This window comes from Lycium barbarum, chromosome 4 (genome assembly GCF_019175385.1).
Source record: "Lycium barbarum isolate Lr01 chromosome 4, ASM1917538v2, whole genome shotgun sequence".
NCBI classification, from domain to species: domain Eukaryota; kingdom Viridiplantae; phylum Streptophyta; class Magnoliopsida; order Solanales; family Solanaceae; genus Lycium; species Lycium barbarum.
The window spans coordinates 32,863,250-32,890,082 of record NC_083340.1 but is presented as its reverse complement, the minus strand read 5'-3'; the positions used below and the strand labels follow the sequence as shown (position 1 = coordinate 32,890,082).

Here is a 26,833-nt window from a genome sequence, read left to right as displayed (position 1 = left end):
AGATAATTAGCGGTCAATACAAGTTCAAACAGGTCATTGAAGCTACCTTTTACGAATTTCTTGTCAAAATTTTTGATTTCTTATTCGTTCGATTCCGTCTTCTCGGCGTGCTTCTTCTTGTACTCAATAATTTCTATTAGGGTTTGGTAGCAACGTTTTGGAGCGGGATGAGGCTGAAATCGTCCTCATCATGTTTTTTATTGTTCCACATTGAACGACGATCGATTGCTCCTGTTCGAATTCATCGCCATTAGTGGATTTCAATACCAATATTTTTTCTGCTCCGTTTCTGATGATGATGATGTCATTGATGATCATGACACCATTGAATTTTGATGATAAATTCTAGAGAGAAATAAAAGTTCTAGAAAAACTCAAAAGGCAGTGTGTGTTGACAGAGGGAAAATGGAGGGATATTTATAGCGCTCGATTTTATTTTATTTTCTTGTCATTGTTGGTTTACGAAAACAGATTTTTCAAGGACAAGGAAAAACATTTACTATGCTTTAACACTTCTAATCTCGATTTTAAAAGTTCGGAAGTTAGAGAGAAGAAAATTATTAATACTACTACTGCTTTTTGGTTTGATTGATATAAGGACATAAAATATTTACGGGTGATCAAAATACATTTAAAATTTCTTTAAAGTAAATATCAACCTAGCTATTTACCTATTCTGGTATACTAGTTTCTATGTCATGTGCCTTACATGTGTAACTCCTGCATGAACAACATAAAACTTAAAGAGTAAAAAAATAATTATTAAAACCCCTAAATTAAATTAAATTTAAAAAAAAAATCTAATCAAGAGATTCATCAATTTCTCCCCCTTCAAGGGCCCACTTATGTTCATCACCAACCTTTTCGTCTTCTTTTGGGTGTAATCATTAGTGATATTCAACAATACCTTAAAAGCCTCTACCGACTTTGTTTTTAATTCTCAGCAATTGACTGATACAAGAGATCCATCAAACCACTAATGTGAAGGTACTTAGCGGCCAATACAAGTTCAAACATGTCATTGAAGCTACCTTTCACGAATTCTTTGTTGAAATTTTTTATTTCTTCTTCGTTCGATTTCGTCTTCTCGGCATGCTTCTTCATGTACTCGAAGCACGTTTCAATGACCTAATTTAGTTATCCAATATGCAACCTTTCCCTAGCTTTCTACAAAGAGGTCTTAATGCTCGTGTATCCCATTAGTTGTTCGCCAAAATAGTACTAATTCTACAACTGCGTACATCAGTGCCTCCAGGAAATAGTAAAGCTAATTTTTTAGTAATAGTTTCCTTTATTTCTTCAAAGAAAGCTCACGGACTAAAAAAAACACAATTAAAAAGGGAAAAGGACACTGTGTGTCCACTCAGCCAAACTAATCCCACATTTGATCACTGTTTGGGCTTAATCCCATCAGGAGTCTGGTCGGCCCAAATTAATGCCAAAAAATGGTCGGCCGGCCCAAAATAATGCCAAGGCTGGTCGACCCAACATCCCAGGCGCTTATAAAAAAAATTAAAAAAAAAAAGACTTTTTGTGGCGACTTAGTAGTCGCCACAAAACGTCACCACTAAAGGGCTACTATAGAAAAATCAGGTTTTTTAGTGGCAATTAAAAAAGTCGCCACTAAAGGTTAAATATCTCAAAACATGTATAATATGTGTATATTTAGTAACAAATATCCCAAAATATGTATAATATGCGTATATTTAGTAAGTATATACAAGAATGATACATTTTTATATACATATGTTGAAATTATATATACAATTTATATACAAGAATGACACAGTTTGTTTATATACATATGCTGGAATTAATTATACACTTTATATACAAAAATGATGCAGTTTATGTACATATGCTGGAATTAATCTTACATTTATTATATATAAATTATACGTTAATTATACATTTATTATAGACACTAGTTACATGAGGCCCGTGCTAAGCTCGAGCCTAAACTCATGATGAAAACATATTAAATTCAATTATAAAAATATAATTTATATCACATTTTTCTATTGTATAATTAATTTATTTTAATGGCACGTTATCATGTTTTGTTGGTAAGTCTTCATAATTATTAAAGTTTTTTACTCATAATTGAATTATTTTTAAAGAACAAATTATTTATGAGGAAGGAAGTTTTGAAGGAGAATTAGCAAATACAAAGGGACACAATATTCTTTACACTAAAGAAGCAAAATTTTGGACGTTTAAAACAAATAAAGAGTGTGTTTGCTATGGAGAAAATTTTTGGAGGTTTTTTAGAAAATGTTTTTCAATATTTTCATGTTAGGCTGGTCAAAATTTTTGAAAAACATTTTCTCTAGGAAAATAAGATCAATAAAAATGAGGAAAATGACTTCATTTGTGGAAGTAGGAAAATTAAATTCGACAAATGACATTCCACATTCATTGTGTCTTCCCTGCCCTCCAATACACCTCATCTTAAATACCCCACCCTCATAGTCCCCATCATCACCACCCACCACATCCCCACCCCCACCCCACCTCCCATAGTACTTGTCTAGATTATATACAATTGATTTTAGGATAATATATTTTGCTTACATACGGAACACAAGAAAATAAGTAAGAACACACTTGTTTTGCTGAAAAACATATTTGAAATGATATTTCCTTCACAAACACACCCAAAGAGTAGAATATGGGGTACTAAGTAGTAAGATCTAATAAATGTTCTGATTGAAAACGAAACAATGACTCCAAAGTTGCATAAATTTTAGCAAAATTTATAATAACAAATAATGTTAAAGGCACACCCTCGATTCTTTTTTACTTGTTTCTTGTTAACTTGACACTTCCCTTAAGAAATTATTTATTAGGAGTAAAATATTCTAATTAAAATTTAAGTTTGACTACTAATGCTCTATAAAGTTACTTAATGATAACGGTACTATAGGAAGAATTATTAAATCTTTCGTGATTTGCTAAAATAGACATGTAAAAATATGTTTTTAGTATGACGTAAAAACAAATGGAATGAATAATTTAATAAGGGAAAACAAGAGATTTAAAAAAAAAAAATACATGGTCCAATTTCAAAGGCCCAAGTGGCATGGCTATGAAAGAGAGCAAAAGTAAAAATATGTAGGATAAAATCCGCCACGTGGCGCAACATCATAGGACAAAACATAATGTGAGGACTACAAAAAGTCCATATTGGCTCTTATATATAATAGTAATATTATACAATAATGATATGTTTTTTTTTTTAAAATATACAGTAGTGATACATATTACATACCACAATGATACGATTTCTATGATACATTTTTTATACGTATGATACACTTTCAATACAAGACTGATACAATTTATATACACATGTTGAAATTATATATACACTTTCTATACAAAAATGATACATATTATATACAAAAACGATACAATTTTCTATTCTATAATACACATTATATACACAAATTATACATATTATATACAAAAATGATACATACCTTAGTGATTCATATTTTATACAGTTTCTATACATTAGTGATAGGTACTGATACATATTTTTATACACAAATGATACATATTATATACAAAAATCACCTCAAAGTTTTTTGAGATATTTCTTACTAAATATACACATATTATACATGTTTTGGATGTTTAACCTTTAGTGACGACTTTTTTAATTGCCACTAAAAAGCCTGATTTTTCCGTAGAAGCCCTTTAGTGGCGACTAAAAGTCTGATTTTTTCAAAGCGCCTGGGCTTTTAGTGGTGACTTTTTAAATCTTTTGCGGCGACTTTTAATCGCCACAAAAGACTTGCTACATATTTTGACTAGCTGATGAAAATAGTTTATGGGCTTATTTTTAGGTTTAGGAATAGATGGGCCAGCGCGTGAAATTATTTATGGCCCAGCGGCCATTTGTGTCCTTTCCCCTAGTTAACCCATGAGAGCTTACAATTATTGGGAGAAGTAAGACAAATACCAATTGAACTAGGCCCTCGTCCACATCTTGCGAAATGTGTTAGAATAATGTCATACACAAGTTCAGTAGTAGCAGAGAATTGCAACGTCAATTGTCAAAGAACACCATACACTTTTCAGACTACTCTAGTATCACGCAATATAGTACATGGGATTTGGAAGTTTAAAAGACCTATGTGCTACAGCAAAACCCATCAAGTCACTCCACTGATCTCCAGAGCTCCCATGAATCCTGTAACCTTCATCTTCTAACTCCTTTCTTTTCTCAGATTTGAACTGGGTTGCCGGCTTACCCTTATCAGAAGGTCCCCTGTTGCATTACAAAGGTTCAGCCACAGTTTTAAAGTTATTTGGCCCAGCATTTACTTTTACAACTACATGCGTATTGGTTCCAAATAAAAGTAAAACTATGCAGGCACTTCTTATGGCAAGGTAATAAGGTGAGGAAAACTTACAATTTGGTAAAATGGAGTACTCTGACTTGCAAGAAAGATGGTGGTTTGGCAATTAGAAACCTCATCAGACACATTTTTTTTTTTGGATGGAGACCATTCATTCAAGATACCATAGTTTGTGGTTAAAAACCTCAGACATCATAACAGGAGCTTATTGATGGAGTGACTATGGAGGTTCAATACTTAAAGTGGAAGAAGCTTTATGTGTGTGTTAATCAAGAGAAAGTATGGTGTTGATGGCTATTGGTGCACCAAGTAAGTTCGAACATCTTATGGCGTATAAATATGGAAGGGTATCAGATCACTATAGCCCTGTTTCAAGGCTAATACTGGTTTTAAAGTAGGCAATGTAAGGAAAATCTCATTGCATAACTGGATTGGTAATGGCTCTTTGAAGGAGTTATTTCCAGATTTGTTTACTTTGGCAGTAAACAACTCATCTATTCTTTTTAAGTAAACAACTCATGGAAACCTAACTGAAAAGGAGTTCTAACACTGATGAGTTCTTGTTACAGGAAGCTAATAAAGGAAGAAAATCTGACAAAGCCTTGGCCATGAATACAAATTTGGAGGTCCAAAGCATCAAAAGGTAGCTTATTTCACATGGATAGTGAGCAATGGAGCCCATCTCGCACGAGAATTTGCAAAAAAGAGTTTTGCATTATATAGCAAATGTTTTCTTTGTGGGAGACAAGAAGAGACCATCTATCATTTATTTTTGCACTGCCAAGTTACTGCTCAACTGTGGCAGCTTTTCTTGAATATCACCGGTATGCAGTGTTTTTGAATATCACCGGTATGCAGTGGTTATGCCAGAAACAATAACTGGCTTGTTGAGATGCTGGACAAGAAAAGGAAATAGGAATAGGAAGCTGCTACATACTATACCTGCTTGTACATGAGAGAAATAGGAGGTCTTTTGAAGATAGTGCCAACTCCATTCACAAGATGAAGGCTAATTGTATAATTTTGTTTTGTCTTTGGTGTAGATTTGAACATGTAAATGAGGTTGAATGGATTTTATTAGAATCATTACAAGATTAGCTGGGGCATGCCTTTGGGTTTTGTTTTCTGGCAATATTATGCAGTTTGAGAAGCACACCCTTACCGCTGGTTCATCTATAAACTAACCTTACATTTTCAAAAAAAAAAAAAAAAAGAGAGAATGTTTCGATACCTCAAAATAAGCCTTTCCCAATTGCTGTATCCAGCATACACCAGATTCTTTACTGTATCATTCCTTTGAAATTCACTCCGACCAGTCAACAAGAATATCTTAAATCCTCGCTGCTGTAGCTCCTTGTACAGCTTTAAACTTGCAGGTATAGCAGGAGCTTCAGCTTCATTCACCCATTTGTCAAAGGCGACTTCATCAAAGATCTGCGATCTACATACAACAGTAAAATGTGATCAACCACAGAGCAACACAGTAACAACAAAGAATCAAAAGAATCACATTTGACGGCAAACTGGATCTTCAACAAGTGTTGTCAAAGCAACATCATAGAAAAGTAATGTCTATAGGGGCTTTAAGCTGAAAAGCGCAATTAAAGTGTGGGTTTTAACGAAGAAAGGTACAAATCAGGAGAAGTTAAAAAAAAAAAAAATTATATATCAAATGCCAAAAAAGAAAAACTATAAACACGTTAACAATTACATGGACAGAGAAAGTGAAAAAACCAAGTTAAGTAAAATACACTACAACAACAATCAAGTTCAGAAATCATTTTAAGAAATTTTGTTTGATGCAGAGATGCAATTTTAAGTTTCTAATTCAAACTTTTTGACTAGTTTTCGATAATAAATTTCTTAGTTTCCCACTCTTAGTCACAAAATATTCATTTATAACGTTTTCTTCAAAATTAGCATATAATTTTTCAAGTATACTTATTGTTTAGTACTGCCTTCTTCAAGACTTAGCTCATGCACGATGAGGACAAACAAGGGGATCACTTAGCCCATTGTTTATTTTGACAATATTCTCGCCCTCAGTTTATCCTCTACTTTTGGTAAACGAATAGTTTATCCAGTACTCAAAATCAAGAATGCAGATAAGTCGAACTACAGAACGAGGACTCGAGAAGCAATGAAATAAAGCTACAGTTTTCTAGTAACTACCAATATCTGCTTGAACTTGAGTTCGCTAAAACGACAAGATCCTTTCTATTGTTTCATTTTCTAGAATTATAAAAACTCTGCGGTACTAGTACCATATAACTTCTTCAGTTTAGTTTCGAGATTGGCGAAACCAAGTATAATCCCTTTTATTAAAATAATAATGAACCACACCATGGAAAACCACCTTATGAACATTAAAACCAAGGGGTTAAAATTTCAACATAACTTTGGCTCGATATCTGGGCTTACATAAATAGTTACAAAATCTGAATATTTACAAGGGCATTAAAACAGAGTAATCCTCAACAAAGTAAACAAATTGTTCTATATACTTCTTTCTTAAATAGAATACCAAGTTTTCTTTCCAGACTAAACTAGCTGTCCTCGGATTGCTTTTGAGAGTTAACCTCACGTGGTGCACTCTTCCATCTTATGATTAATTGGTCAAAGAGGCATAATGGAGTATCCTTAAAGCTTTCCACAAAATAGAAACTAGAAGCAGTGCCAGTACAGAAAACGAGTTGAAGAAAGATATACTGCTTGGAAACTTCAAGCTTTAACCAATTGGAACATAACCTTGATCTTGACTCTCGAGAAATACTAGTCTACTTTCAACATAGAAAGGAGCTTAGGCTTTCATCTCAAGCCACCATCTGAAACCATTACTGTTTCAGGTTCAGAGTAAAAAAAACACACTTGGTCACTACCCAGTGTAATCCCACAATAGTGGGGTCTGGGGAGGGTAAGATGTACGCAGCCTTACCCCTACCTGGGTAGGGAGGCTGTTTCCGATTGACCCTCGGCAACCCTCCTCCTTTATCCGGGCTTGGGACCGGCAATGTGAGCGAGCTCACACAGGCGGAGTTAGTAAAAAAAACACACTAAATTAATTAAATTATATTCGTATTCTAGGAATTCAAATAGAAATAAAAACAATGGAAACTCAAATCTCCGTGCTTCTAAGACAGAACATAATTTGGATAAGTTTACTGCTACTGCTTTCAACAAGATGAAAATTCCCTAGGAGGGACTGCAACGCTTATTTGTTGTTTATTTAGCAGTTGTCGATGTGAATTAATGGTAAACTGTTCAAAAAAGTTAACGAAAAGGATTTGAGGAAGAATCATTCCACTGTCATGTTCCATTGATAGGATTTTCAATAGAAACCCAACTTTGTATTTCAACCTATGTTGATTATCGAGCATTAATAAGGGAGTAACAACTATCTAAACAAAGCAGTCCAGAGTACCCAAATGCATATGGAAAAGAAAGAAATGATTTGGAGAGTGGAATTACCCAAAGCCATGGTTAACATAGTAAGGCAAATTAGACAAGAGCGTTTCATCAACATCGAAGATCCAACCGTCCATTCTATCATTGGCAACCCTAACTGTATTAGCAAAGGCAAGTGACTGATGAGCCACAGCAGTTAAATCAGAAGAATAACGACCTGCAGTCATGTAATCCTGAACGAAGGAAACGCACTTTTCAGGGATACAAGCCCAGAGACCAGCGTCATTAGTCTCCACAGTGAATCGCCAGCTCTCACAGTACATAGCATTCTTGTTGTTGTCTTTGGGAATAATCTTGCGGTGGGTGAAGACACGATTCAGGGCAACAAGGTCTAGTATTGATTGAGAGGATGAGGTGGAGATGAAGGTGAAGGTGAAGGTGAAGGTGATCAAGACAAGTGTCATCAACTTTTGAGGGTACGCCATCATACTGGAATCTTCCATGGATATCAGGCTTTAGCTATGTACCTACCAATCAAATCCGATCACCCTAATTTGATTTGCTCCATCTCCTTTTTTTTTTTTTTTTTTTTTTTTTATGATATGATATTCCCAATCTATTCACTTCATTGCATTACAACTAAAAAATCTTTTATTTTTTATGATAAAAGATAATCTATTCACTTCATTGCTATTCTAATTAACGAGCATTGTTGTTATACTCTCTGTCTCAATTTATGTGATACACTTTCCTTTTTAATCGGTGTCTGTCCCAAAAAAAATGATATATTTTCTTATTTGACAACAATTTAACTTTATATTAAGACTTAAGTTTGCATTTGTATATCCACATGTATATCTACCTATCTATTGTATACGATCATAGTTAGCTTCACATACTTAGTCGATTAACAGCTGTGTTCAGTAGTTAGTTAGCTCGTGGTTATTATAGGATTAGGAGTGGATCGTGGTCAGCTGTTAGTTAGTTAATCCAGCTCAACTCCAGCTATCAAGCTGGTTAGGATAGTCGGTTAGGATTGTCTATATATACCACCTCACACTTGTATACAATTTACAATTTTTCATTCTCAATGATATGAGATATTTTCTCTTCTCAGTTTTACTTTCTCCTCTCATTGCTATTTGTTTGTAACTGTTTCGTTCACCATTGAAGGTGAACTATTATTGTTCAATATCTCGACCCATCTCTGAATTTAACATGGTATCAGAGCAGATATACAACTCGTATACCGCATTTCGATCTTGTTATACACTTCTTTTTTGTTTCTCTTTCAATTTCGCTGCTTATCAGAAGTTGTATTTGTCTTTTTCTTCGTAAGATCGAAGATTTTTGGTTTGTTTTCGATTCATATTCACGAATTATAATTGTTTTCCCTTCATAAGATCGAGTAAATTTGGTTTTTCTTTGATTCACACTTCATTTTATATACGAAGTCACAAAAATGATGGATATTACGAATCAAACTCAAAATGCAGAAGTAACAACAGCTGGCATTGGCACAATCGATGTAACAAGTCCATTGTATATTCATCCATCTGATAGTCCAGGTATCTCACTAGTCTTAACTCGATTTGAAGGAATAGGATATTGTTCATGGAGGAGAGGCATACTTAGATCACTTTTAGTTAAAAATAAGTTAGGCTCTATAAATGGAGAGTGTAAGAAACTGGCTCAAACTCTCTAAATTTCCGACAATGGGAAAGATGTGATGATATGGTTACTCAATAGATCCTAAATTCTCTCAGTAAGGACATTGCAGACAGTGTGGAGCATGTCTGTGATGCTATTGAACTTTGGAGAGAATTGGAAGACGAATATGACCAAACTAATGGAGCGAAGTTGTTTCAAATCCAAAAAGAGATAAATGACTTGAATCAAGGAGTACTAGACATCACCACTTACTATACCAAGATGAAGAAACTTTGGGAGGAGTTGAGAAATCTAAGCTTTAAAGTTCAGTGCATTTGTGCATGCACTTGTGGTGCTAAGGACAAATTACATAAGGCTGAACATGCTAGGAGGTTGATTCAGTTCCTTATGGGATTGAATGAAGTTTATGCCATGATTAGGGGAAGTATATTGATGATGAATCCCCTACCTTTTATGGCACAAGCATTTGCAATTCTGATTGAGGATACAAAAAGAATTTAAACCAAATAACCAACTATTCATGGAGTCTAGTTCATTGAATGTGAGTGTAGGCTCCTCAGGAGAAAGTTCCTCTTTAGGAGAAAATTCAAGTTCAGGTGGAAGGAACTTTAGAACCAACTATACTGCTAGTAGCTCATCACCAAATATCAGACCTATGTTGTTTTATGATCATTGTAAAAGGCCAGGTCATACCAAGGACATGTGTTATAAGCTGCATGGATATCCACAAAATCCAAACTACAATCATCAGCACAGTAACAACTTTCAAAATCATAACCACTTCAACAACTATCAACAAAGAAATCAGACTCTCAACCAAAGGTTCATGAAAGGCAAAGGTATAGCAGCTAATGCAGTTAGTGAATTTGGTGCAAGTGAAAATAGAGAAGCTGAAGTCTAAGTGCAGAATCAAGTACCAAGTATCCCTAAGGAACAGTATGATCAGTTTATCAATATGATGCAGCAGTTTCACATCACCAACACCACAAACAATGCAAATGAGGTGCAGATGAACATTGAAGCAGTTAACTTTGCAGGTATTATGGCTTTTAACTCATCTATTGATTTTATTAAACCATCATGTAAATGTTTCAAGAATAGAAGTGACTTGTGGATACTGGACTCAGGAGCTACTCATCACATGACCTTTAACAAGAACCACATGATAAACCTTATCAGCTTACCATACCCCTTATTACTCAGATTACCAAATGGATATAGAGTGAAAGTTACAGAAGTTGGAAGTGTCAAAATTAGCACTCAGATCACACTGTATAAAGTGTTATTTGTCCCTACCTTCAAATACAATTTAATTTCTATCCACTCCTTGTTAATGCATCTTAAATGGATTGCTTCCTTTTCTGACATTTCATGTATTCTGCAGGGCCCTTCAATGAAGAGGCCTCTGGAAATTGGCAGGGTTTTTGATGGCCTGTACTTCCTTTGTTCAGATTGCATACAAAGGAACAATTCTGAGGATCAAAACAAGAGTCAAGCATCATTTCCTATTTCTAGTCATTATCCTGTCTCTAGTTTTTCATCTCATGTTAGTAAGGTGCATTGTCAAGGTCATTCTCATTCCCATCAACCTCACTCATCTGTAATAAACTCCATTCATGATAATAAAGACAATGTTGTTAATAGTATATTCTCTGTGTCTCATAAATTTCTATTTACCCAGTTCATATCTGTGTTTCGTGTGTTCCTCAGAGGAATTCGATCATACATTCTTGTAGTAAGCGGGTGGTTGAGAACATTGGCTTTTTCTTTTAGGAAGAAAAAAAGAGTGGATTAGGTATTCTCACCTACTTAGTTGCAAAAACAATGCTTTATATGTTATCAAGACATTTGTAAACATGGTTGAAAACCAGTTCAACACTACTGTTCAAACACTTAGATCTGATAATGGCCTAGAATTCAATAACACTCAGTCTACATTGTTTTTCCAATCCAAAGGAATCATACATCAGAAATCCTACCCTTACACACCACAACAAAATGGTATTATAGAAAGAAAACACAAATATTTGCTTGAAACAGCAAGGGCACTTCTTTTCCAATATAAGTTACCAATTAAGTACTAGGGAGAATTAACTGCAACTCACATTGTTAATAGGCTACCTTCTATACCCCTCAAATCCAAATGTCCTTTTGAGATACTGTACAATCAGAAACCTTATTACTCTCACCTTAGACGTTTTGGTTGTTTGTGCTATCCTACTACCGTAAAAGCCTGCAGAACCAAATTTGAACCAAGGGCAACTCCACATGTGTTTGTAGGATATCCATTTGGCACAAAAGGATACAAAGTGTTAAGTCTGCTAACCAAGAAAATCCATATCTCAAGAGATGTAGTTTTTCATAAAAACATATTTCCTTTTTGCATGTCTACTCTGTATCTTCCATTCATACCTGTGCATCACCTTTTGATCATGATTTTCCTACTACTCAGAGTAATAATCCTGATCCTGCCACTTCTGTACAAGCTGAACCAACAAGTCCTCATCATATCACTCCTAGTATGTCATCCACTCACTCACCTTCACCTGTGCATTCTCATCATTCGACCATGTCTCCACCTAGTCTCTCTCCTTCCTTTGATACCTCACCCGCATCCATACCTAGCACCTCATCCCCTATTATATCAACTAGAACCTAATATAACACACCAACTGGCATATCAGCTTAAAGACTATGTCTACACACTTCCTCAACTCAAACCACCATCTGGTCATTCCTTGCAAGCTTCTTTCCTCCATAAATATCGTATTTCTCCTACTGATCTAGCTCCCACAAGTCAGTTACTTGCCATGAACGTATGTCATGATAGTGAACCATCATCATATAAAGAAGCAACCTTGGATTCTGCATGGCAAGCTGCCATGACACAAGAGTTCATAGCTCTTAATGATAACAATACTTGGGATCTAGTACCACTGCCTGTTGGTAAGAAGGCCATTGGATGTGTTATACCCCATTTAAACGGGTTAAAATATGAGTACAACATATTGGTGATTCCTATTTATTTCGTTTTAAGGAGTCGCCACCTAATTAATTTAATGGTGAATTAGGACACCTAATTTATTAACTAAGGTAAAGCCTAACTAAACCTCCGTTAATGGTCTGCTTAATTAGCGTGATTCTAGGTAAGGGTTCTAGATTATCCTAAAGGGAAAGGGTTAGGCATCCTTTAGAATCCGTTAACTACGGTTAACCGATCAAACTTAGGTTAATGAATTAGGGCTGAAGATGCAAATATAGCATTTAATTTTAAGAAAATGGCTTGTAACTGTTGCTAAGGTTTTAAAGGAAAAAGTAATAATGCTATTTAAAATAATACTCATAAATGTTGTTAAGGCTTTAAGTGGAAGTACAATAATGCTATTTAAAATAAGATTTGTAGAAGATATAATAATTTGCATAAAAGAAGACATGCTGTTTAAAATAAGACTTATAAATGTTGCTAAGGCTTTAAATGAAAAATAATGGTATTTAAAATAGGACTTGCAGAAATATAATAGTTTGCATATAAGTAATAGCTTTTAAGAGAAGACTTAGCAAATTGGAACTTTGGATTAAATTATGTAAGCATGGCGATGTAGAAAAAATCTAGATTTATTCTATAATTCGATGCAAAGGGGGGCGTGATTTTCTTTCTCTTTTTATTACTTTTATTAAGTATATTCGGCTAAAATATGCATAATTGGATAAATCTAAAAAATGTTTATAAAATATACTTGAGTTCATATTTGCGTATTAGTGAAGTTTTTTTTTTTTTTTTTTAAATTTCTAAGATAGTAAGAGTAAAACATGATTCCTTAAGCTAAAATATGTATTTACGCTATTGAAAGTCAATTGTTCTAAAAATAAATATTATAGATACTATAAATAATTTTAAACATAAAAGAAGAAATTGAAGCTATGGAATCAATTGCGGTTTTCCCCTTAAATTAACTACCTATTACACTAAAACTAACCCCACTAATTCATTAGGATTCATCTAACTAAAAATAAAGAGTTAGTCATGCAAGGCATATTAAAAATACACAACAAAATAAGATAGAGAAAAAAACGAATGGATTTGGCCTATTTTTTAGGGCCTAACTGCTGCGAACTGTTCCTGCTATTGGGCTTTGGCCCAAAATTCTTTTTTTTTTTTTGAATATATGCTGCGAACAGGTGGGCTGGACACGAGAAGAGAGATTGCGTTGGGATTTTAGCCCAACACCGAATACGGGAGAAGACGAGTCCCTTGGACTCGTATGCGATGGTCATGCATAAAAACGAAAGGAAAGGATTAGTACATAATCAACGAATGAGGTTAAACATGTAAAATATAAACTCAAAACAGATCAGTAGATTATGTATATACTGTGTATATTTAAGTATATCTCATGTATACACATTCATAAGGATGTATAGAAGGTTAATATTGGAAAGCTTTCGCCCCCTTCTTCCCGATGTTGCACAAGTTCCAAGGGATTTCATAAATCCCAGGCATGGCTAACACCAGGGAGGGTTCAAGCTTGATCCATAATGACCAATCTAACCTCCCTATTAACGTGCTTTAATGAAGGTCTACCGGTAATATACACATATATACACAATTCGGCCACCACACACTTACGACATATAAACAGGGCAACACTCAAACATAGGCAGAATCAAACCGTATAATATTTATTGTACTTAGACGTGTGTAAAGTTCAGACATATGCAATGACTGGTTTACGCATAATATTCAGGGTATACCTGGTATATCTGAAAGGTATACACTAATATGCAATCCTCGTATACACTTGGTGTATACTAAGGTTCATATACTATGTACACTTCGAGGTATATCATACCACAAACAAAAAAATCAGATAGGAAATATGAGAAGATAAGCCAACATGAGCATTTGGAGCACAAGTGTAAACCAGACAGACAGCAGGCATAGAATTTGATTATGCAAACAGGCCCTTTGGCATTTTCCTTTTTAACATGTTAACTGGACATAGCAATCTCAACATTCTTACAAGTCCAAACAAACATCATACAAGGATGTATACCCTTCTAATTCTACAATCTTCTTAAGTTAGCCTAATCGGGTTCAAATTTAAATAGAAATGATCACATAGTACATAACTAGCAATTTTGTCAACAAGGGACTTTAAACAGCATTACAGGACTCAATAGAGCATGGTACAGGTTTACAGATGCTGAAGTTAAATTCAAAATCCTTTTAATCCCTTTAGAACACATTCTGAGATTTGTGATACTACCTACAACAAACCAATTGGCATAGGCCTCATATTTGAAATAGATTTCCTTAAGGGAGCATGCGAATGGTCTGATTCCTTTATTAAGGCAAGTAAATGTCATTTCTATCTTCAATGGATATAATTTCAAGTCCAGTAGACATAAGCGTTCCATTTTACCACCAGTAACATAATTCGAGAATAATACTCAACCCAAGCAACACACCACAGAGAAAACCATTCTGGTATATCAAACACATAGGTCACAAATGACTTTAAACTTAACTTGAATAGATACGGACATGTCTCAGACATTCAAAATCAATTTACACACTAGTTAAACAAAAAAAAAACAAAGAGTTGAGTACACTAATCATGGTGTCAAACAGGAAAGCTTATGCATTATCTAATGTATATTTAACCATATTGATCAAATCCAACACCCATTAATCCAGATTTGACATAAACAATTAATAGGATGACCGATCATAACAAATTTTTAACCATATTAGCATGATTAGTAGACTTCTAGATCATAACTGAACATAAAACTCATTAGATGTTATAGCAGTGAACCAACAAACCCAGGTTTTAGAGAACAAGCAAGGATTAACATCATTCTTCTAAACAGTACATAGAAGCAAACATAATAGGCATGATAATGGTCCTTATTAGATCCTAATCAGATGAGATTCAGACTAACTAATCATAGAAAAAGGCTAATGCACACAAACACGATTAACAGGTCACCTAATCTAAACTAACATATGATTAATCCAATGACATACAAGCAAACAAATGTAAACTTAAAGCACAAGGTTAATCTAAACTTGCATATAAAGCTAACACAATCACGAAACTGAACTAAACAGGGCTAAACATGCTTAATACAACTAAAATAACTGCAAACCAAAAAACTAAAATGCAACTAAGCAAAAAAATCACATAAACAGTTTAAAGCACTCAAATAATTACTAAAAAAATAACTTAAAGAACGGAATTTACCTTCGTCGGGTGCAGTGAACAGGGTGCGGGGTTTCCAATCTACCTCGAAACACCACAAACTCCGAGCTCACAGGCACTAGGATTCGAAGCAACACCAGGGAAAAGAAAACAGAAACTAATTTAGTATTTTGACTCGATATCAAAACAAATGTGACTACTAAAAATTGCTATTTCTTTAGGGAATTTTTGGGTGGCTTAAGACTCTCTTTTTTTTAAGGGAATTTAGGTGACTAAAGAACTTGTATTTTTAGGGATTCGATGGCGGCTAAAAGAACTTGTTTTTTTAGGAGGAATTTGGCGATTCCAGAACTCGTTTTTTTTAGGGGGAATTACAGGCGGCTAAAAACTTCTCCCTAAACGACTCAACTAGCAATTATTTATAGGATTTAGATTAGGGTTTAGGGCTGGGATTTGAAATCTTGGGCGGGGTTTTCGGTCAACAACGTTATGGCCTTTTTCTGTCCTCGATCAGAAAACAGATGAAGAAGACAAATCCCCTTAAACTCGTACTACGAAAAATACAAAAACGGAACAGATTCAAACTTACAAGCGGACGAAACCCATTAAAATCTTGTACCCGAAAGTGAAAAAGGGACTGATAAGAAAAACGATGGATTCATGAACAAACAAAACTCATTAATGTTTTTCAGATGCAAACGGAAAAGAAAGAAGAAGAAAACAAAAAATTTAACCTCTTTCCATGGTTGAATCCGGATGGGGGGGTACAGGGCATTAATTGCCTTTCCCGAAATGGCCATGCACGACCTGGGAGGATCGAAAGAGCTCTACGATCTTGCTCGATTCATCGAAGAAGAGAGAGGAGGAGAAGAGGAAGGGAAGAGAGAGAAAAGGGAAGCGGCGGATGAAAGGCATAGAAACCCTAATGGTTTCATTTGTTTGAACGAGTCGGGTCGGGTCCGGGTAGTGGGCCGGGTTGTTGGGTTAAATAAAGGGCTGCTGAATTTAGAGTATGGGTTGGGTATTAAAATGTGGGCTGATTGGTCCAAAAATATTTATGTTGATTGGGCTAATAACTTAGCAGATGGGAGAACCAATTTGGGCTTCTAAATTTAAATACAAGCCCTATTTGAATTAACTATATACTAACATGTGCTAAAATATTACCTAATATAAAAATATGTAATTATTAGCGCTCAGATAAAAAAAATTATATGATATCGTAATAGCCGTGCGATAATAAAAAAAAAGATTCAACAGTAAATAACACAATTCTTTAATTGCGCGAAAATAAATGCGATGCGTGTGCATTGGATGGTAAGAATGCTGAAATGATTGTAATGCGAATTGTAATAATACAGGTAATAATAATAATAATAATAATAATAATAATAATAATAATAATAATAATAAAGGTAATAATAAAGGTAATAATAATAATAATAATAATAATAATAATAATAATAATAATAATGAGAAAAGCGACGATATTAATAGAAAACTGATAAAAATTGTGGTAAAGTACAAACAACTATTCTTAATCTATCAAAAATAAATATTTGGAAGAAAGACGGGACAAAATTGGGTGTCAACAGGATGTAAATAGGTGTACAAGATCTAACATAAGTCTGATGGTAGTATTGAAAGATACAAGGCCAGATTGGTTGTGAAGGGATACACTCAGCATCATGGAATAGATTACACTAAAACTTTCAGTCCTGTTGTCAAGATGACTACAGTCGGGTCACTTATTGGCATTGCTGCTAAGAGATCTTGGGATATCTACCAGCTTGATGTAAATAATGCATTTCTCCATGGAGACTTGCATGAGGAAGTCTACATGGAGATCCCACCTGGTCTTGATACTCAGAATGCTGGTCTTGTTTTCAGACTCAACAAGTCACTTTATGGTCTGAAACGTGCCAACAAACAATGGTATGCCAAACTTGCTGAAGCTTTGAACTCTAGAGGATATAGTCACTCTATGCATAACTACTCTTTGTTTCATAGAAAACAGGATGCTTCAGTTGTCTTTGTTGCAGTCTATGTTGATGACATCTTGCTTACCGGAACTGAACTTGAAGAAATCATACTACTTAAATCCTTCCTCCACCATCAGTTCAAGATTAAGGATCTTGGGAAACTTCATTACTTCTTGGGACTATAAGTACTGTACAAGGATGATGGCATCTTAATTTCTCAGAAGAAGTTTGTGATGGATCTTCTCAAGGAGTATCATTGTGATTCTCATACCCCTCTCTCATCTCCACTTGATCCTACTATCAAACTAAGAGCTCATGAAGGACAACCCCTAAATGATCCCACTTACTACAGGAAACTAGTGGGCAAGCTCAACTTCCTCACTGACACTAGACTAGATATTGCCTTTGGAGTACAACACTTAGAGCCAATTCATGCAAGATCCCAGACAACCTTACCTATCAGCTGCTTTTTATATGCTTAGATACCTTAGAAATAAACCTACTTTGGGTATATTCATGTCTTGCACATCTGATCTTCAACTTCAAGCCTTCTGTGATTCTGATTGGGCTTCCTGCCCTGACTCTAGAAAGTCTATTTCTAGTTACATTGTACATCTAGGGAATAGTCCTTAATCAGTTGGAAGAGCAAGAAGTAAGAAACTATATCACTATCATCAGCTAAATCTGAGTACAGATCCCTCAGAAAAGTGGTTGGAGAACTTGTTTGGCTGCATAGGCTCTCTGATGAACTAACTGTTCCATTTACTGATCCCTTTCCTGTGTTTTGTGATAGTCAACCAGCCTTACAAATTGCCAAGAATCCTGTTTTTCATAAGAGAACTAAGCACATTGAGGTGGATTGTCAATTTGTCACAACTAAGCTTCAGAAGGGTCTCATTTCTCTTCATCATATTGACACTGGTGATCAACTAGCTGATATTCTAACCAAGACTCACTGGTGTGAAACATCATACGATAGTAGGTAAGTTGGTAGTGCTTACCTCACCTCCAACTTGAGGGGGGTATTAAGACTTAAGTTTGCATTTGTATAGCTACATGTATATCTACCTATCTATTGTATACGATCATAGTTAGCTTCACACACTTAGTCGATTAGTAGCTGTGTTCAGTAGTTAGTTAGCTCGTGGTTAGTATAAGATTAGGAATGAATCGTGGCCAGCTATTAGTTAGTTAATCCAACTCAGATCCAGCTGTCAAGCTGGTTAGGATAGTCGGTTAGGATTGTCTATATATACCACCTCACACTTGTATACAATTTACAATTTTTCATTCTCAATGATATGAGATATTTTCTCTTCTGAGTTTTACTTTCTCCTCTCATCGCTGTTTGTTTGTAACTATTCGCTCACCATTGAAGGTGAACTGTTATTGTTCAATATCTTGATCCATCTCTGAATTTAACACTTTATCTTTTACGTTTAACGAGATGATCTGTAACTACACAAATATCTTTGGCTTATTTTAGACCACAAGACCAAAAGTCTTCCTTTATTTCTTAAACTCCGTGTCCAGTCAAACTATATCACATAAATTGAGACGGAGGGAGAATGTATTACTGAATATAAAAATGTTTATGGCAGTGGATATCTTTGGTACAAACTTTACAGAGTTCTTAAAACTAATTGTCACACCCCAAACTAATTGATGCCTCTAACTTTAACCAAGTGGAACCAGGGGCGGAGCCACATAGGGCCGAGGGAACCCCCTTCGGCGAAAAAAAAAACACCGTTTATACATGATTAAAATTATTTTTTATGTATATATAGTAGATGTTGAACCCCATTTGGCTTGTTTGTATGTTTATTTTTTTATATTTTGAACCCCTTAGTGAAAATCCTGACTCCGCCACTGCGGAACCTGCTAAACATAGCTACCCATACTTGTAAGAATGCATATTAATTTGTACCCCTACTTGTAAACGGCATATCGAATTTTTATGAAAATTTATGTGAAAGTAGTCCAGAGAGCAGCCACCATCTTTTCTTTCAACGCTCTGTAGCAAATATGGTGTGGCAAAAGTTACTTACTGGGCAGGGCATTCACAGACAAGTATACAACTGGGACCAGGAGCAAAGATGGGCAAGACAACATGCAAATGGGATCAATGCAAGGGCTGAGATATACAAGATGACACTTTCGGGATGCATTTACTACATTTGGTAAGAGAGAAACATGACAGTATTTCAAAGAAGAAGAGGACACAAGCAGTAATGGTCAAGATGATCATATAGGATGTCCATTCCAAAGGAGAGAAGAAGTCGTAAAAGTGCTCAAGGAGCTCCATTTTTATCCATAGAAGTAGTTGGTAGGAGTTTGTAATGTTTTGAGCTTACACTAAGTTGTGTAGTTCAGATGCAGTACTAGTTGGGGCTCTTTGTCCTACTCTAGAGGGTTCAGTTTGACTGTGTGCATATATTTTTCCTGGTAATACAATCGTTAGTTACCAAAATAAAAAATCTATGAAAATATTTATATTTTCAATAACTAATCATGTGGCTCAATAAACAAATCATAATCTTAGTACTCTTATTATTCTTACAACATACGCGCAAAATTATATAAAGACTCATGAACTAGCAACCCTCCCACAATGTATCTGTAACATTCCGACCTTTCCTTTTGAGTATGTGAATCTCGCTCCTTGAATTGAGAAGTATCGTAGGTCCATAGGGTATTCTGAGACTTGTCGAGATGATTTGGGTTGGAACACGAGGGGTTCGAGTGAATTTCAGACAAAAAATCACAATTCAGCATGTTGCAATTTTTTTTCCTGATGAAGCCGCTTTTGCGGACATATGATCGCAATTGTGAGGTTAGCCACACAATTGCGAAAAAATACATTTGCGAAGTAGCAAAAAATGTTCAAAAAATAATTGCAGATCATCGAGTAAAAATGAGGAACAACTAAACGATTAATGGTACTTTTTTTAAGATACATGAACTGTCTTTCACAACCAGACAGTGTAGACAACATTATTGGGGCTGTGACAAATACATACAAATTGAAACTGGAAGGCAAGAATAAGTTTATGCACTACATTGCATAAAAATAAAATAAAACTAAGTGACCTATCTTGATATTAGCACATCTATCAATTCTTCATGTCAGGAACTATGCATGTCTTCTGTGAGAAACGCGGATCAAAAGTTGTTGCAAATCTACCCGCTCAAATCTGACACGGGTTCCAATGGAAGCTGTCAATATCATCAAAGGAGGCGCAGCTTTCCGGTCACTGAATCTACCGCTGACTTGCTTCCTGCTCAATGGTAGAATAAGTTTTGAGCATCGCACCAAAGAGATTTGAGTACAAGTTGGGCGCAAACACCAACCGAGCTAGCATGCTATCCCACAAAATAATAGGTGTAAAACAAGGAGTATCCTCAAGAATAACAAAATACATATTTGATTTGTACGAAAGGTGCACCAGTGCACAAATTTTATCCCCTTTCACAGGATTTTTTATTAAATGTTCCCCAACATTTTGAAATAATCTCTTAACATCCCTCAAAAAGGTTGTTCCAACTATTTCTTCTGTTTAAGTGATGGAATTAAATTTGCAGCATCTCATAAACTATTAATGAAATTTAGCTATAAAAACCTATTATGGAAACATTCCAGTTTTTTTATGAAAAGAGCAAATGATGATTTGGGGACTGTTCTAAAAGAGATCTTACAACCGTCAACAAAAGTGGTTAGGATGTGCAGAGGTTTATTCTGACTGCCATAGAACTGGCTGGTTAGAAGTGAGCATTCTACGTAGATGAAAACCTGAAGAATAATAGAATACTTGAGCCTTAAAAATTACATATAGACTCAAATAGATAAATCGGATCAATTGAATTCAGTACCACATAATATATTACTAGTAATGTTATAAAGCAATGGAATACGGAACAAAAAAAAAAAAAAAAAAAAAAAAAGAGAAAAAGAAAAAAAAACATATGAATAGCAGCAAAAAGATTAAGAAGTATACCTGGTCCAACAGCAAGAACTGTCCTTGAGCCGGATGCGACCTGCATTACACAAATTCCGGAAAACATGAGTACATTCTGAGGACCATTTGGTACACTCGAAAAACGAACAAAAAGGAGAACGAAAAGGACTCTTCTAAATAAACTACTCAATAAGAATCTCTCTAGGCTGCTACTTAACCACATAATCACGACCTCATATTCTTCCTCTGTAACGCAAAGAATGAAATCAGGCACCTGTAATATTCTTTCTGCAACTGAGAGCAGCCAACAAGCATAGATACTGCAGCATATCCTTGTCACACTCTCTAGACGTTCTTAATGGATCAATTTTTCTTTTTGAAATGGTCCTTAGTGGAATAGTGGATCAATTAACTATGCCTAATCCCAAATTAGTTAAATCATTTATATAAATCATCTGTATCTATCTACTCCATTCATGTCTAATACATTCCAACACTAGATAATTTGTCTTTTTAAGCAATTTGGAAGTACTTTAAAACTAGAAATTCTCTAATCTACAGTTATCCCTTCAAGAATATACAAGTATCAATCAGACTAAAATGTCTGCTAACAAACACCAGACCTAATGTAAGTGTAATACCAATTACTATTAATCCTAACTTAGTTGATATCTCTTATATAGATCATTTTCTTCTATATATGTTGTGTTCTTAGCTGTGTCCACATTGATTCCAAGAGATTGTAGGTTTTTTGAAACAATTCCTCTTCTCTATAACTCCCTCTTATCTCTACATCTTTTTAATAAAAGATCTCATTCCATGAATGAAGTGCTCCCCAACTAGTGCGGGGGTAGGTGGAGAGTGGGAAATATATCACATGCAGCCTTCCCCCTAACAATTTTGCGAAGTTTTATTTTCATGCTTTAAAATTGTGAAGAAAACATTACCAAAGAACAACTCTACTGTTGTGCCAACGCTAGCTCTCTTCTACTTGTTCTTAACATAAATGTTATATATTTCATAGAAGTATCATCAATTTTACATTATTCCTTGGGAACGATACCTGTGTACGTCCCGCATCAGCAACCACAAAAGTTGGAAGACCAATGTTCTCGGCTGCTTCCTTCAACTTATTCCTAATAGAATATTTTCCAAGCATATAAAAAGTGTCAATCTTAAAAGGAGAATCATGGTCAGTGAGGATTCATACAGCGGACCTCAACTTGTTTGGGACTAAGGTGTAGTTGTCGTTTTATAAAACAATGCCAATCAAACATGATGACACATTCTTCACAAGTAGGCACAGGCATTCATGGTGTCTAAGGGAAAATAAACATAGAGTAGGATCACCTGCTTACATTTCTTGCTGATTCTTGCAGGTAACAACTATTTTGGGCTGTCCGCATTGCTCCCATTGCCTCAAAAGATACCGATCGCTGCATTAGGTAACTCATCCAATAAATCATCAAATAATGCCACTTCATATCTTTGTAATAAGAAATAAGGAAAAAAAAAAAAGGAAACTGGTAATCTGCAAAAGAAATGGGGTCTTCAGGTTGTTACAGGCCCAAATGATTTCTTGGATACTTGTTGCAAACAATACATTCTTTTTTCTATGGGTTGAGACAAAAATACAGCTCTAAAGGTGAAGGATTTTTAAACCATCAAAAGATTTTCGTATTTTCATTTATTGACATGCATAACCACGAAAAAACATGATGAGGATTGAAATTGAGAAGGGGTGCGCATCCACACCAGAGACAGAAAGCAGAGCTGCACTGGATAAAAATTGATCAATTCGGGAATAGAAATGAGTAATTTGGATAAGATATTGCATGGGGCTTGCGCCTTGCGGAGGCGAGCAGATATCGTAGTTTTTTTCATCTAATGAAAGAACACTCCTCAGGTAAGTGGGATCTCAAGACAATAAAGTTCCAAGTTTAATAACAACCACACTCAAATGGACTTTTGTAGCTGCACGTGGCCAGCAAGATGCTTAAGAGCTGATGCAGTTGGTTTAATTGTAAAACTACTTAGTTCTGCTCATCCATTCTAAGAAAAATGACCACTCCGGGTTAATGTCCTAGATTGTTCTCAGCTAGTAGAGTGTAATCCATGTAAAGATACCTTTGCATAAGGTCTGCATACATGCCGGTAGCAGCATCTGCGTCGTTTAATTAAACAGTTAAATTGTGACAGACCACGAAAACATCATGAGGAACTTGCAAAATATGGAAGGATTGAAACATCAAAATGCTAGAGGTTCCTTACGAGCACACTGAGATGCAACTTTTCCTTGTGCCATTTTCAGGTCTTGTCTGACAACTAATACCTGGTATTAAATATCTCAAGGTCAGGACATAGCATTTTGTAGAAACCCATTCAACAAAGAGACAGTCAAACATATACCTAGACACAACAAATATCACAATATATGTTTCGATGAAGACAAGAAGCATCCAATATCAATTTCTTTTTCCTTTTTTGATTTGTTTTGTGTGTGTGAAAGAGAGAGAGAGAGAGTGTTGTGTGTGTGTGTGAATGAGCATGAGAGAGGGGGGTGGGGGGGAATCATGTACCAAACTGTTCAAGATGCAATGAAACAATAACATCAACTATGCCTCGGTCCCAAACAAGTTGGGGTCGGCTATATGTATCCTAACTGACGATTGTTTCACCATTTAAGTTCAAGTCATGTCATCATTATACCAAAAAGAAAAAGTGAAAAATATGTTAAAAAAGATATAAATAATAGGAGTAATAAAAATGATGATAATATTAAAAGTTCTATATATTTTTACTGGCATATAAATATATTATAAGGTCAATATAGCATCTTACTTCTAAGAAAAAAGAAGAAGATAGTACACATACACACTCACTCTCTCACACATACACAAATTTTAAAAAAGGAAAAATCTGGATTCTAGTGTTTTCAAGATAAGGAAACACGATATGGAGTAAAGAAGGTTCCTCCTTTTGTTTAGGAAAACTAAATTACATTAGTAGTAATTGCCTTTGTGCCACTCACCTTCCATTCTCACTAGTTAGCAGCCAAAATCACATGTCAAAAGAAAGGGGGTGGTGTTGAAGTTACTTTTTTTTTATAAGTTCAATTTACTTTCTGGCAAAGTGTTTGATGAAGATACCAATTTTCAATCTCTCAAAAATGTACATGCTCCCAATTAATTTTCAAGCAGCCTAGCAACAACGTTGAAATTAAAGCAAGTATCTCTAGTGCTAGGCATCAAGAATCGAAGATTCATCAACCTTGGCTACAGTCAAGAATTCAATGATGTAGAAACAGTTCACAGGAAAAGATTTTGCCTGAATATTTATATCCTAGTCAAAAGTTGATCAGTATAATACAGTGAAACAATATTTTGAATGCACAGGGATTTCCACTCAAGTATCACCCAACAATTCTTACATATCAAGTTAGCTTTTGCATTATGAGGGCCAAAGCAAGAGTTACCAGAATATGCTAAAAAAGTTACAAACTTTGGAACTTAATACTCTTTTTCTCTTTAAGGGAGTGACTAATCATCTTATTTTCATCTGCCTATTTTATTATCATAACATATTTAACGGAGAATCTACTTTGCAGTCCCCTGTTCAGTTGTATGTTCTTTCAGTATAAGCATTACTACAAACCCCGAACCATAACAACCCCTAAGTTTCAATTTGTTTGTCTTACTTTCCTTTTTAGTCCATTTCAAAAAGAATACCTCTTTCCTTTTTTGGCAACTCTTTAATTCCAGCTTTCCACGCAGCATGTTTAAGATCACAAGATTAAAGGTCCTTACTTTGTTAAACTTCATGCCAAGTCAAAACCAGACAAACAAATTGAAACGGAGGGAGTAATAAAATATGCAAAATACCCTCCACCTGAACTGAACAGATAAAATGTTATATAAAATTTAAGCAAATCAAAGTGATACTAATTCCAAAAAATAGACAGGAAATTACGGATAAGAGTGAAAAGAAGAATGCACAAACCATTTTGAGGTCTTCGTCAGCCTTAGATGAGGCCAAAATCTTTTCAGGATGATTTCTACTAAGCAAATGACTAGTCTTCTTCAAAGTGTTACTAGTACTACTTTTGGAAGGCTTAGTCAAATCCAACAACAACCCAAGAATGAAACCAATAACTATTCCCGGAATAAAATTCTCTGGCTTGAAACTTGCTCCTAACCATTCTTTTTCCTCCTTCTGCTTGTTTTTGCAAAAGAAAACGAGCTATTGAAGACACCCATATATTGATATTAATAATAAGAATACCAAAAAAGAAAAGTAACTTTTCATACCTTCTTGGAAGAGTGGGAAGTGCTGCTATTGAAGATACGCATTGAGCTTTGCTTGTTTGACAGAAAAAGAAAAAAAGAAAAAGAGGATGAGTGATTAGGCTGAGAAATTTGCTTGGAGCAGTAGAACACAAGTGTATACAACGACGTCGTACACGGATTATTGATTTCATGTACAGAATTGTAATGTTATGTTACGTTACGTTAGTTGGGACTTGGGTTATGTGACGCAACTGATTTCTTTTATTTGCTTTGTTTTTTCGTCATATTTTTTTGGAAAAGGGTCAAAAATATCCCTCTTTGAAAAATGGGTTAAAAATATCTTTCGAATTTACTTTGTATTAAAAATATCCCTCCTATCATTTAAGTTTTCGAATATTTCCCTTTCTTAACGGAAATTTTCAACATAACTCAATTTCATTTTCAAACCCGCTCCATTCAATCCCTTTTCTTATTCATGTTTTATAAATCTAATATTTAAATTATAAGATATTGTTGTTAAGAAAAATATCATAACGCACACAACCTTTATCAACAAAAAATTGTTGGATTAGGCCTCACGTATATCTCACGCAAGGGTGGGGCAAATCGACCAGTTTTGGCTTCAAGTTCATTTCTCATGTGCGAGATTCCACTCTCTTTTACTAACTCTTTACAAGTCCAATAAAGGACAATATTCAATATGAAGAGGAAAAAAGAGTTCTTCCTAATCAAGGACTTTTGTCTTTCAAATAAGATAAAAAGTAATAATTGAGAAAAATGGACCCACGAATTCTTTTAATTCTTTCCATTATTAAAAAGGAAATAATGGTAACGTGTGTGTATAAATTAAACACTATAAATATTTTTGGGACAATATTTTCCATTTCTTATCAAACAGAAGAACTAAGTAATAAAACACCGATTTTTCAGGAAAATATTTTCTTTTTCTACCAAGCATTA

General features: G+C 34.9%; 2 protein-coding genes across 5 annotated transcripts; both read right to left on the bottom strand.

Moving 5' to 3' along the window:
• Window positions 1-3,964: 3,964 nt before the first annotated feature.
• LOC132635821 (acid phosphatase 1-like) lies at window positions 3,965-8,382 on the bottom strand. The gene is made up of 3 exons (XM_060352367.1): window positions 7,836-8,382; window positions 5,599-5,808; window positions 3,965-4,276 (listed from the first exon to the last, which is right to left on the bottom strand). The coding sequence occupies exons 1-3, from the start codon at window positions 8,273-8,275 to the stop codon at window positions 4,099-4,101; spliced, it is 828 nt and encodes a 275-aa protein (XP_060208350.1). The 5' UTR covers window positions 8,276-8,382; the 3' UTR covers window positions 3,965-4,098.
• A 12,153-nt stretch (window positions 8,383-20,535) lies between these two features.
• Window positions 20,536-26,060, bottom strand: LOC132635820 (uncharacterized). 4 transcript variants are annotated; one of them, XM_060352363.1, is made up of 9 exons: window positions 25,895-26,055; window positions 25,587-25,799; window positions 23,859-23,919; window positions 23,715-23,751; window positions 22,946-23,023; window positions 22,651-22,723; window positions 21,627-21,666; window positions 21,328-21,421; window positions 20,536-20,909 (listed from the first exon to the last, which is right to left on the bottom strand). In XM_060352363.1, exons 1-8 carry the CDS (start codon window positions 25,934-25,936, stop codon window positions 21,363-21,365), a joined length of 603 nt encoding a protein of 200 aa, XP_060208346.1. In that variant the 5' UTR covers window positions 25,937-26,055; the 3' UTR covers window positions 20,536-20,909; window positions 21,328-21,362. The 4 variants fall into 4 exon arrangements, with proteins under 4 accessions (XP_060208346.1, XP_060208348.1, XP_060208347.1 ...); XM_060352365.1 differs by lacking the exon at window positions 22,651-22,723 and having other exon boundaries at window positions 25,895-26,060; XM_060352364.1 differs by lacking the exon at window positions 21,328-21,421 and having other exon boundaries at window positions 25,895-26,052.
• Between the last annotated feature and the right edge of the window lie 773 nt (window positions 26,061-26,833).

What these genes read in the sequence shown, in the direction of transcription:
- LOC132635821 (XM_060352367.1), bottom strand. Translation starts at nt 8,275, where the DNA reads ATGGAAGATTCCAGTATGATGGCGTACCCTCAAAAGTTGATGACACTT. An exon ending in TATGTTAACCATGGCTTTGG is followed by an intron (nt 5,809 to 7,835) that starts GTAATTCCACTC and finishes TGTTGTATGTAG; the next exon opens with ATCGCAGATCTTTGATGAAG. An exon ending in TGGGAAAGGCTTATTTTGAG is followed by an intron (nt 4,277 to 5,598) that starts GTATCGAAACAT and finishes GTAATGCAACAG; the next exon opens with GGGACCTTCTGATAAGGGTA.
- LOC132635820 (XM_060352363.1), bottom strand. Translation starts at nt 25,936, where the DNA reads ATGCGTATCTTCAATAGCAGCACTTCCCACTCTTCCAAGAAG. An exon ending in CTTCCCACTCTTCCAAGAAG is followed by an intron (nt 25,800 to 25,894) that starts GTATGAAAAGTT and finishes AAAAACAAGCAG; the next exon opens with AAGGAGGAAAAAGAATGGTT. An exon ending in TGCAAGAATCAGCAAGAAAT is followed by an intron (nt 22,724 to 22,945) that starts GTAAGCAGGTGA and finishes ATATTCTATTAG; the next exon opens with GAATAAGTTGAAGGAAGCAG.